This window comes from Chenopodium quinoa, unplaced genomic scaffold (genome assembly GCF_001683475.1).
Source record: "Chenopodium quinoa cultivar QQ74 unplaced genomic scaffold, ASM168347v1, whole genome shotgun sequence".
NCBI classification, from domain to species: domain Eukaryota; kingdom Viridiplantae; phylum Streptophyta; class Magnoliopsida; order Caryophyllales; family Amaranthaceae; genus Chenopodium; species Chenopodium quinoa.
This window is the reverse complement of record NW_018744996.1, coordinates 2,558,175-2,570,165: the sequence shown is the minus strand read 5'-3', so window position 1 is coordinate 2,570,165 and position 11,991 is coordinate 2,558,175. Positions and strand designations below refer to the sequence as shown.

General features: G+C 33.0%; 2 protein-coding genes across 2 annotated transcripts; both read right to left on the bottom strand.

The window, feature by feature from the left end:
• Window positions 1-519: 519 nt before the first annotated feature.
• On the bottom strand, window positions 520-3,773 carry LOC110707320 (uncharacterized protein At5g39570-like). Its single transcript, XM_021885338.1, has 2 exons — window positions 2,588-3,773; window positions 520-845 (listed from the first exon to the last, which is right to left on the bottom strand). The coding sequence occupies exons 1-2, from the start codon at window positions 3,590-3,592 to the stop codon at window positions 759-761; spliced, it is 1,092 nt and encodes a 363-aa protein (XP_021741030.1). The 5' UTR covers window positions 3,593-3,773; the 3' UTR covers window positions 520-758.
• Window positions 3,774-6,527: 2,754 nt separating this feature from the next.
• LOC110707318 (transmembrane emp24 domain-containing protein p24delta7-like) lies at window positions 6,528-11,247 on the bottom strand. The gene is made up of 4 exons (XM_021885337.1): window positions 10,946-11,247; window positions 7,879-8,088; window positions 6,842-6,918; window positions 6,528-6,707 (listed from the first exon to the last, which is right to left on the bottom strand). The coding sequence occupies exons 1-4, from the start codon at window positions 11,153-11,155 to the stop codon at window positions 6,563-6,565; spliced, it is 642 nt and encodes a 213-aa protein (XP_021741029.1). The 5' UTR covers window positions 11,156-11,247; the 3' UTR covers window positions 6,528-6,562.
• Window positions 11,248-11,991: the final 744 nt, after the last annotated feature.

Below are 11,991 nucleotides of genomic sequence, written 5' to 3'. Positions count from 1 at the left end.
AGACAGAATGTTGACTGCACCATATTAATATCACCATATTTGTGCGGCTGTACCAATGCATCATATATCTTAAATTTGTAGTTCATGCAGAACATTATCTCACCCAAACACAGAATATTGATTGCATCATATTCATTCACCATCTCTATGCCAATGCATCAGAATACCAGATATCTTAAATTCATAAATCATGCAGAACATTCTCTCATCCAAACACAAGAAATTGGCCACATCGACACCAAGCTGTCGGTTGCAGCTATAGTCCTGATGTCAAAACAGACAGCTCTAAGTCCACTGAGGATACTCCTGTAAACAGGAAGCAATATTTGTTCTGCAACTGCTGTATAGTGTATCAGACACTAAAGTTACACAAGAATCATTAAAGTTTTTCTTTTTCAAATGAGCTAGTTTTAGACATGAAATTCGAACAGTATACCGCAAAGATGATCAAACTTTGTTTCCTTTGGTACTGTTTTCATGTTCTTGAATAAGAAACAGGAAGAAAATAGAGCCAGGAAATTGAGCTAAATTATGCTTCAATAGACCAAAACAACATAAACTCCATTCAATAGAAAACACACAGTTGTTTTGTTTAAGTAGTACATAATAGAATAACACAGGCCCATTGAGCCATCATACAAGAAAACATAAAGCAGAAGGTATGCTATACACCAAACACTCTCAAAGCTTCAACCCCTTATTTTAATATCAAAGGATAAAGATGGGGGAGATTAACTTAAAACTGACAATAAATCATATCAGTCCTCATCATGGTGCCTGCGCTGGTGGTGGTGGTGATACTTCTGGCGACGCTTCTCATCATCATCATCAGAATCATTGTCACCCTGCCACATTTGAAAGAATAAAATCATTAATGTATGTTACATCTGAAAAAGTTCACTATATTGTTTTTAAAATTGCTGTCATGAGGGGAAGCAAGGATACATAGAATCACACCACATAAGTTCAGCTTAATATTTTGGCATGTTATCCAAAAAATATCAACTAAACAACTAAGATCCACCAGAATATATAATTTCATCAATATTATGGCCAAATTTTTTTCAACGAGAAGAGTTTAGTTTCTTTTGATTTCAAATTACTAAAGGTACAATTCATGCATTTCAGTTTTGTCATTAAATCAAATGACACGAAAAGCAGTTTTAATTATTGAAAGGCTTCACCAAAATATGTGCAAAAGTGTTTGCTAAATCACAGAAAAACTTCCAAGTACAGTTAGTGTATTTGGGAGAAGTCCATTAGCAACCAATTACTTCATACTTTCCGTTTCACAATACGTGCATCACTTTGACTATTTACACTATTTATAAATCAACTTTGACCACATTTTATGAATAATATGTAAAAGTAAATTTCATTGTATTAATAATTGTAAGGTTAATCTCAATTATATTTTCAATGTATCAACTTTTGATATTTGTTTTCTACTATATATTAAAAGTTATTAATTACTAAATTTGTTTCGTGAGCAAGCTTAAAAGTCAAAATGGTGCGTGTATTGTAAAATAAAGGAAGTATATATATTAAAAACGTGAGAGCTTCTACTAAACATTATGAAAAAAAAAAACACACACACACACATTAGAAGGAACCTTGCACATCCCAATGGGTGTGCACCACAAGCTGCCTGGAATCATAGATCAAAGTGGCAAGGAAGCAAGGAATAGATATAACTAGATGAATCAAAACGTGGAGAAGCAGATGAACTTTAAGATCGCCTCAGGAAAGCAAAGAGTGAAGCTCAAGTTATTACTTTTTTTTGGCAGTTGCATAGTACCTAGCAGGCTAGCACAATCACCCAACCATGATACAAGACAATGACTTTAAATTACCACAAACTCATTGAATACGCCATACAAGATCCTTAAATGTTAATCATATTGGGGCTCTCATCCAATCCCAAAATTAACAGCTTAAATATGTATTGAATGCAGTAATGATGGGGCAAGAAAGGTCAGTGTCTCAAGGCGGTGTAAATGGGTGTTAAAGACTTATAAAGGGAAGAAAAAGGCACAGCCAGTAAACAAGGACATGTTCATCATCAAGACAATCCTCCGAGGACACTCAATTACCATCGTCCTAATCCATATAAAAATGCAAACACTAGACTAGCCAGAAACTGTGGGCAACTCTTACCAAAATATATGTTCCATATCGTGATTATAGGATTAGCATTACTATACTGTATTCAACTCTATTATGTGTGTTTGGCCACTAAGTAATGTTTATTCAAGTTATTCAACTTCGCAACAATACTACATTCATCAATGGCTAACTAACTTAAGGTTCACGGCTAAAATTCTATTCATGTTCTATATTCTACATCTATGCTCCTAACATTGGTAATTGACTTTTGAATACTGCAATTATGATACTATCCTTGATCATGTACTATATACAGAACCATGATCATAATCAACCATTTCTGTAAAATAAAAGACTTGCAGCTATATTCTAGATATATGCAGCTATTAACAAATCACAAGATAACATACTAACAGAACCAAAATTGAATTCACAAACACAAAAGATAAAATCAGAAAATTAGAGAAAACGAGCTGCTTACATATTTCTTCCGGCCATAGCCTTCATCTTCATCATCACTCTTTCTTTCATAACCAGTCCTACCATAAGAAGATCCACCATATCCTTCTCCTTCCTCCCTTCCATACTTAGGCTTCTCATATTCAGTCCTTCCTCCACCATAACCAGATCCATATTCCGGAGCCGGAGCTTCATATTCAGTCCTCCTCCCATACCCAGATCCATATTCCGGAGCCGGAGCTTCATACTCCGTCTTTCTCCCATATCCAGACCCATATTCCGGAGCCGGAGCTTCATACTCGGTCTTTCTCCCATACCCAGATCCATATTCCGGAGCCGGAGCTTCATACTCAGATTTCCTTCCATACCCAGATCCATAATCAGAAGTCGGAGCCTCATACTCTGGTTTCCTACCATACTCAGATCCATATTCAGAAGTCGGAGCTTCATACTCGGATTTCCTACCATATCCAGATCCATATTCCGAAGTCGGAGCTTCATACTCGGGTTTTCTACCATACCCGGATCCATATTCCGAAGTCGGAGCTTCATATTCAGGTTTCCTCCCATACCCAGATCCATATTCAGAGGTGGGTGCTTCATATTGAGGTCTTCCACCATATTCCGAACCACTACCTATCCCCCCACCTTGATGATAACCAGGTTGGGGAAGGTGGGGCTGATACCCCGACCCGCTTCCGTAAGCAGGGGCGGGTTGGGGTGTACCACCGTAAGTGATCGGCGGGCGAGATCCAGGGCGGGCATAGCTCTTGTACTCATTCTCCTGAGCCTCCTCGGCGTAGGCGGATGGCTCGGCGTAGGATGAGTAATGAGGACGATCGTAGTCAATGCCTCCGCCATCGCTGCCGGAGGAGGAAGGAGGGTAGCAAGTCTCATGGGAAGGAGGGAGAGGGCTGCCGTAGACGCGTGCTTGGACGTAACCTCCGCCGTAAGGGGTTGGATCGTATTCTTCGAAGTCATCGCCGTCATAGTTTCCGCCTCCGCTGCCTCTTGGGTAGTACGACATCGTTGCTTTGGGTTGATTGATTGGTAATTGAGATCTGGTGGTATTTTTCTGGTTTCTGTTTTGAAATTGATTGGATTTTTTTGAAGGGTGTATAAATAAATAGGAGGAATGTGAACGAGAGTTGTATGATTTGTATGGTGCGGGCTCTGCGGAGAGTTTTTCCTTTTCTTTTTTTTTTTTTTTGCCAAAAATAAATAAATATAAATATATATAAAATAAATGAACTATTTTTTTTTAGAAAAGGGGATGTCAACTATGTCGTGGGCTCGTGGCCTCTACATCTTTGCTTAGTTTAACCGCTAATTAATCAAACTAATGTTTGGTTTTTTCAATCCATCAATTTAAGTGCAATAAGTGCAGTCAACTACATGAACTAAAAGGAGGAGGATTTCCGCCAGTCCCAAGCCTTGATAAAAGAGGAGGATTTTGGTAGGCCAGTGACAGTCACTGTAAAACTTTGTCACATCTCATGACATGGCACGATGCTCGACTTTTTAAAGTGGAAAAATAATTACCTATTTTTTTATATATAAAAAGCAGTAATTTTTAATATTAATTTGGAATAAAAATTGAAAAGTGTTTTGAATGCATCAACAAAATTAAACAAATCATTTGTATCCACTTTATCAAGGTTCAATGTGTTCTAGAATTTAGGGGCGGGAGAAAAGAATAATGGAAAAACATCCTATTAGTGGTTATTGCTTTATTTAACTATATAAGTCTTGTTTGGAATTAATACCTTTGTTTTATAATTGATTACACAATAAAAACAATACGATACACTTGTCAATATTAGGGCAGCTAACACGCGCGATGCGCGAGTCATAGCTAGCCATATCTAGAATCTCTTTCGATTTGGCCTTAGAATCACAAATTTAGTTGTTGACAAAATTAATGAGAGAAAATATATAAACAACTATGTTTAGAGGTATAAGACAACTAATATTAATGAGAGCAAATAAGTACATAAATATTTTAGAGGTTACAATTATCCAAATACTATTCATCTAAAAAAATTTGTAACATATCAATGAGGGTATATATGTAAATAAACATTTTGAAGGGTATAATTGGCATCACACTATTTATAAGAGTAATCTTGTACTTTTAATAAGGTAGGGATGTTAATAATCTATTTGAACGAAGTATACGAATATATAAGTGTATTGGTTTGACTGGAACTTTTTAGTTGTTCAAAAATCAAACCAAGTGGTTGCTTGGTTAACCTTCAAAAGTGTAGGAAATAGAAATTCATGGAAATTTGCAAAAGGAGTTGTTTTTTGGTTGACAATAAAATGTGAAAAATGGAGGAATTAGAAAATCATGAAAATTTGAACTTCCCACAAACATGAGGAATATATTACCACACATCCCTTCTAGTCAATAAAAATTCATGGAAACTTCAAATTCTCTTGTTTTAAACCAAACAAGATTACAAAATTCCTAGGAATTGTAATTGGGAAGTAATTTCCCATGTAATATGATTTCCTATAGGAATTTACTTCCCATATATACCAAACAAGCCCCAAATCTACAAATGGTCCGAATCGGATCGGAAATAACCAATATGGTATGGAGTCCAGATATTTAAAAAACCGGTTTTTGGTTTAGTTTGGTCCAAAACCCCTCAAAACCAATCATAGACCGAATCGGTCTTTTTAAAATTATGAATAACTCTTCTAGAATGTTTAAAATTTACGTTTAATATGCTATATACTTTTATATTTTTGAGATATTTTAAGTTAAAGGGTCAAAAGGTTTTTTCAAAAAAAAAAAGTTAAAGGATCAAAATAGGCATTAAACAATCACTTTAATTTCTTATACTTATTTTCTATTTTTTTCATAACGTTATTAAAATATTTAAAAGTATAAAAAAAAAACCTATAACAATCCTAATTGGCAAGACTACAAAAATAGGCAAAGAGAACTCTTTAAAGAAACCTGTTAATTAGAAAACATATTTCTTTGATTAAAAAGATCTAATATTACAAGTAATGGATCTTTTTAAAAAAAAAATTAGACTCATTGTTGCAAACAATAAATAGGTCTCTTTCATATTAAATTGGATATTTTTAAGAATATAATTATCTTATAAATTAGAGATCACTTATAAACGATGGCAAATCCCTTTTTCTATATAATTAATAGAGAGAATGTTATTATGCAAGACGCGACGTAGGTTTCTTTTGACCTCTTATTAGAGGTGATCATTGATCGGACTTTGCCTAAAAAATATCCCATTTTGGGCAAGCATTCTAGTTGAGTCAGGCCAAATTTCGAGTTGAAACAGTTGCGCCCAAACTCGCTAAATTGGTCCAAAAAGAAAGGTTTTGGGAGGAAAAATCGGGTTGAGCCAAAATTTTAACTAAAAGTCGATTAGTATTTAAAAAAGTTAAAAGTGAAAGTGTATATAAAGGAATTCTAAGAAATAATGTAATTAGAGGGGAAATGGAGGAATTAGTAAAATATGTGGAGAGAAAAATGTAATGTAGTTTATAAAGACAAGCTAAGAAATGCTAGCAATGCATTCACAATGTTAGATAATTATGATCAACAAATTTGTATTTCAACTTTTGTTCAATTTGCTTTGTATGTTTTTATTTTTTTATTACTTTGTATATGTTTTATAATTTCTAATGATATGGTGTTGAACATTATATTTATGTTGTACATAGCCCATAAGAATTTTTAGAAATGTTTGTAAATATGAAATGACAATTTTTTTTAATAAAATCCACAAATAACCTATAAGTGTCTTATGATTAGAGAAATAAATTAAATCGAGAGAATAAAATAAAAGTAAAGAAATATTAGACAACTAGATAAATGTGCTCAAATGTTCGAAAAACTGGTACTGCACATAAAAAATTATGATTGGCTATGTGTTTCCTTGACTTGAAAAATGAAAAAACACAAAAAAAAAAAAAAAAAAAAAAAAAAAAAAACCTCATACATTATTATAAAATTTAATTAAAGAAGCTTTTTCCTCTCAAAATATGATTTAAGATGCCACAACTGTAATGCAGCTACAGATAGGACAAGGATGATTGAAACTAAACTGAAGGTTGCCATCTTTGATTTGGTAGATTTATTCAATAGTTGCATTTCTTCTTCCCTAGAAACACCAAAACAAGAATGAATAGAAGAATAATTTTATGTATAATTTTTTTTAATATAATCTTTGTAAAATTAAAAAAAAAAAAATTAAGGACGATATGAGAAAATGAAAATATAAATGTTAGCTCTCACCTTTCACGAAGGTAAAACATCTCTTCATGTATGGATTTCACACTGTCGTACAATTTCCTTAGCTCAACGTCCACTAACTACAAGGGAGGTAGGGAAAGTTGTACCAAAGACAAGTAAGAGTTACATGTTGTACTTTAATTCAAAAACATTTATCAAATTCAAGTTAATTATTTAGGGATGAAGAGCAAATATACTATCTATTGTATCAGTAACCTTACGCATGCCTTTAGGACCAAAACAAAGGTTACGGGAAGTGAGTGCAACTCCATTTGAGATGCACCTCACATATCATACTTAATAGTACTAGCATTATATAGTCTCTTTATTTTTAATCAAAGCAATGTTTTTGCCCATTTTGTACGCCATTACACACTAAGTTGGTGATCCTCCAAGCCTATAGTTTTATAGTTTATATTCAACAGTTTGTCATCATTCATATTGCGATGGAAGAAGGAATTAAAAAAACTCACTAGAATAAAACAAATATGCTATGATACCATGAAATCTTATAAGATAAATACATGAAACATGTGATCCATAAGATATTATCCAACAAGGAATACAATTGTTATATAAATGACATAGTCAAAAAATTAAAGGATAAATTATGGAAATCTACATAGCTTATAAGATATGTGCTAAAAATATTTATTATTAGTTTTTCCAAAGCTACAATGACTTATAACTATCTATCACCTTGGGAAATATTATCTCACAAATTGACAACTAACATTAACATAGGCAAATAAAACATCTATAAGGCCTCTTGCACTTACAAATTTGTTTACAAGCAACTATGATAATGGTTAATACATTATGGCTTTTATTGAGTTCCAATAAATAAGTAAAGTACATCACAAATTTTTAATTAATCACGATAAAATAGTCATATACTTTCATATGTAGGTTGGATTTTTTTTTTTTTTTTTGAATAAAATTGTACACTCCCATAAGCGTCAAATCAATGGTAAAATTGTTTAAGCGTAAGATAACTATACAAGCAAACTCGTGTAGGAAAGGAAAAGGGGGAAACTTACATCAATTTGACCTTTACGTGCTACATTGTACCAATCCCTAGCATCAATCCCTGTTTTCCATTCAAAATCAATTAAAATTTTGGATGGAGGATTATTATATGGAGCCCAAAAGCAAGTCATATAATCTCCAGTTTCAGCTGCTGTGAATGCAAAGATGCCCGATTCTACTACATCTTTGTAATGGTAATGGTTGCCTCGTGGTGATGTCACCTGCATCAAATTTACCGGTGTTTTTACGTAGGTCAACGTTGAAAAATTAGCTCAACGGTGAAAATCCGACCAGATATAGTATTTTACAACATTGTACCTTTTATTAGTTAATTTCTTACAAGATTTGGTTAATTAGTTAGTTTCTCTACAAAATTTGTGTTTTATTAGGTAGTTTCTAACAAAAATTCTAATAAAAAATAAACTGAACTAAATTAAAACAAACTTTATTGAACTAAATTAAAGTGAAATGTTTAAACTAAAAAAGTTTTGCAAATAATTCAACAAAAAAGGGAGTTGTTACATAAACCCGGGTGCACGGTACATCCATGGTCATTTTGTTCGCATTTAAATGTATGTTTTTCATTTAATCATCAAATGAAGAGCAAATACTAACTTTTAGTTAATTGGGTGCATGATACATTGAAGTGTATATAAAATATTTCACAAAAAAGGCCTTATGTATAACATGATGTAATACAACATACAAGCAAGGACTATTACTCACTGAGTCACTTCATATAATTTACCTTTTTTTTATTGTCTTAATCAGACACTTCATATTTAAAAAACTATTACCATCTCTCATGTCATTTTCTTCACTTGTATGTCGAAAAAATATACTCCATGTCCTCTTACATAACTTATTTTTCAAAAAAATATCAACTCTGCTACATCAAATTAGACGGTGCACCCGATCCAGTCAATTTAGCAACCTATGTTAAAGTTAGATTATGCCTTAAATCAGTTTACCTCCTTCGAATATCTATCTCCATGATCTTGTTGTTTTTGGCCCTATTCAATTTTTTTTTTTTTTTTTTTTTTCACGGTAAGGAGAAGGGCTCTGACCGAACCTCAACCCTCACGGTTTTTTTGGTCCGGTATTTGCGGGTCAGACACTTTAAGAGTGAGAGGGAAAGGTTAAGGGATCCCCACCCTCAAAGTGCCTCTAGTGGAGATTGAACCCCCAACCTTAAGGTTAGAAGGCACAATCTTTACCACTAGAATTTTTAGTTACTATCAAGAATTAAATATATCTCACCCTGTTATCTATAACTTTATACTAAAGGCGAACTTTGAGATGACACGTGTCATCTTCTAATTAAAAATTTTCCCGCCTAAATATTTTTTTTGTCAAATATTAACTTCTATATTTGACATCAAGTCTTCCATATATGTTCTACCAATATATATTTTCATATATTTCTTACCATTTTTATTGAGTATTAAAGTAGTAATTTTCTATAAGACTTTTTTTTTTTTTTTTTGTCTAATTATATGCATATGCTATACTTTGTATTTTATTTTCAAGAATAAACCCATCAACAATTTTCGATGAAAAGAAAAATAAATGAAGTTGTAAGAATCTATACTTTTATTTATATTGCACCTAATTTTGTAAATATAATACAAATATGCAATCCTAAATAAGGAAATTTTGTCAACAACTACCAATTTAATTAAGCCTCTGTTTTGAAAACAACTACCTTTTAATTTTTTTTATTTTTTTTAAAAACAACTACCACAAACTTGTAAAAAGTTAGAGTAGCATTACCACTCTTAAATTTCCGGCTAGAATCTCCGGTGAGGGGGTCCCACTTTATACGTTTCCCTCCAATATTTGTTTCTCTCTCCTCTCTATATAACTGCTATTGTTCGTTTCACAACAGAACCCCCCTCACAAAAAATTATTGTGCAAATTTCTTCCTTTTTCACCAATTGAGCAAGAGGAATAATTCCTGGAACATTACATCAGGTAATTGTATTAAGATTTAAGTCAATTTGAGAATTTTATATGCTAATTAGGGTTTTTAATAACTCAAAATTGGGGAAATTAGGGTTTCACAATTTTTTGCTTTTTGGATAAATTGAATGGATTTATCGACATTAGGGTTTATTGATCTTTAGATGAGCCATCCTTTAGCAGCTGTCACCATCTTCCCCTTCTCCATTAAAGCTCCAGCTTTCCCAAACTAGAAACGACAACTCCTATAGTCAGTCTATTTGGTTGAAAGTTTGGACCACCGCGACAGAGAGAGAAAACTTGAGGAAGAGTGGGTCAAATTCAATGACCTAAGCTAGATTAAAGTGTGAGGTGAGAAAGTGCGAATATTCTCTGTGAATAGCAGAGGTAATTGAAAATGGAGATGAGGGAGAGTACAGGGGAGTTAGGCGGGAAATTAATGAAGAGAAGGGAAGGTAGTTGGGTCTGGAATAAATGAGGGGTAATTAGGTAATTTCAGATAGTCATATTGGAGGGAAAGATATAAAGTGGGATCCCCTCACCGGAGATTCTAGCCGGAAATTTAAGAGTGGTAGTGCTACTCTAACTTTTTACAAATTTGTGGTAGTTGTTTTTAAAAAAGAATTTTAAAAGGTAGTTGTTTTCAAAACAGAGGCTTAAATTGGTAGTTAATGACAAAATTTCCCCTAAATAATTAATCAAATTATATACTATTTAAACATAACTATGTATTTTTTGTTTAATATTATAGGATTATTAGATAAAAATACCCATTGACTATAATCATAACAATAGTACTAATAAAACAAAAATTAACTTCTCCACCATTCACTAAAAATGAAACAAATAATCAAGTAAATTATTCATGTACCTATTAAAGAGTGGGATTAAAAGTGTATCGCATGGGTATTGGCTAATAACTAAACGTTGTAATTTGTAATAAAATTTTGTAAAACCCGTGCATTGCATAAGACTTATAATAGTTTTTTGATACGAGTAAAACTTTGAACTTGTACAATATTTAGTGTTGCAATAAAGTTACCATAATTGAGGGGTAATTAGGTAAAAAAAAATAAAAATAAATTAGGAGAGAGAAAAGAAGGGGATGGTAATTACGCGAGCAGTGATGCGGTGATTGTCGGGAACAGGGTGACCATCAATGGGGCTTATAACCTTATACTTCCCTACTGTCATGGCGTCGTGCTTTATCTCTTCCGATATGCATTTTGTTGCTCCCGACGCCACCTCAAAACGCAGCGCTTCACTCACATTTGACCTCTGAACGACGCATACCATTACAAGAATTACGCTTATCAAATTGGACATTGTACTCGTTAATTTCTAGGGTTTTGTTTTTGTTTTGGAGGAAGATGATTGAATAACGGTGATTTGAAGAAATTAAGAAATTCGGAGTTAAATTCAGGTTATTCCGTGATTTAAGAAAGAATTCCAATTTTATTTGTTTATTAAGTGTTGAGTTAATAATATTTTACCATTTTTATAGGAAGTGGAGTTGAAGTTTTCATCAGTTTATGTTATAGCCGTCACCTTAAGGGCTTAAGGTTCGTTTGCTAATTTCTGTTGCTATTTAATGGTTGTAGTTTGATAATTTCGTGTTATATTAGTATAATTTTAATTTTTTAATTATTATTGATGATTGGCGCAATTTGCGTGATTTAACTTTGATTTCATGGTGTTTCTCTTAAGAAACTGGGGAGACTTTTGAGGGAGATGGAAAAAAAATTAGGAAAGTGTGAATGTTGACCCCACTTAACGGAAATTTGGATGGAATACGGCCGTTAAATTACAATATCGAGATTCAAGGTTGGCCTAGTTGGTTGGAAGCCCTCCATCCACCCCCGTGAGAGGGAATTGATTCTCATCCTAAGCAAGTGGGATCCCTTAATTTCTCGTATGTCAGAATAGCTAGTTGTTCATGAAAAAGTTGATTGTATTTGTCTTCTGATGGATATATCATACTTACGTTATGAGTACCATTTTATTTTAATACCCTTAATGTTGCATAAGGTTGACATGAGTGTGGTTAATTTTATGTTCTTGTTTCTGTTGTTGGTGATCTAGGTTGTGTGGTTGGTTATTGGCTTGTTGCCTCCCTTGTAAAATTGACTTTCTCATTTTATTTTGAGGCTACAACACTGAAT

Excerpts from the sequence above, each read along its gene's own strand:
- LOC110707320 (XM_021885338.1), bottom strand. The coding sequence starts at position 3,592 with ATGTCGTACTACCCAAGAGGCAGCGGAGGCGGAAACTATGACGGCGAT. Across the intron at positions 846-2,587 it reads GCTATGGCCGGAAGAAATAT|GGTGACAATGATTCTGATGA; the intron begins GTAAGCAGCTCG and ends CAAATGTGGCAG.
- LOC110707318 (XM_021885337.1), bottom strand. The coding sequence starts at position 11,155 with ATGTCCAATTTGATAAGCGTAATTCTTGTAATGGTATGCGTCGTTCAG. Across the intron at positions 6,919-7,878 it reads CACGTAAAGGTCAAATTGAT|TTAGTGGACGTTGAGCTAAG; the intron begins GTAAGTTTCCCC and ends CCTCCCTTGTAG. Across the intron at positions 6,708-6,841 it reads ATGTTTTACCTTCGTGAAAG|GGAAGAAGAAATGCAACTAT; the intron begins GTGAGAGCTAAC and ends TGGTGTTTCTAG.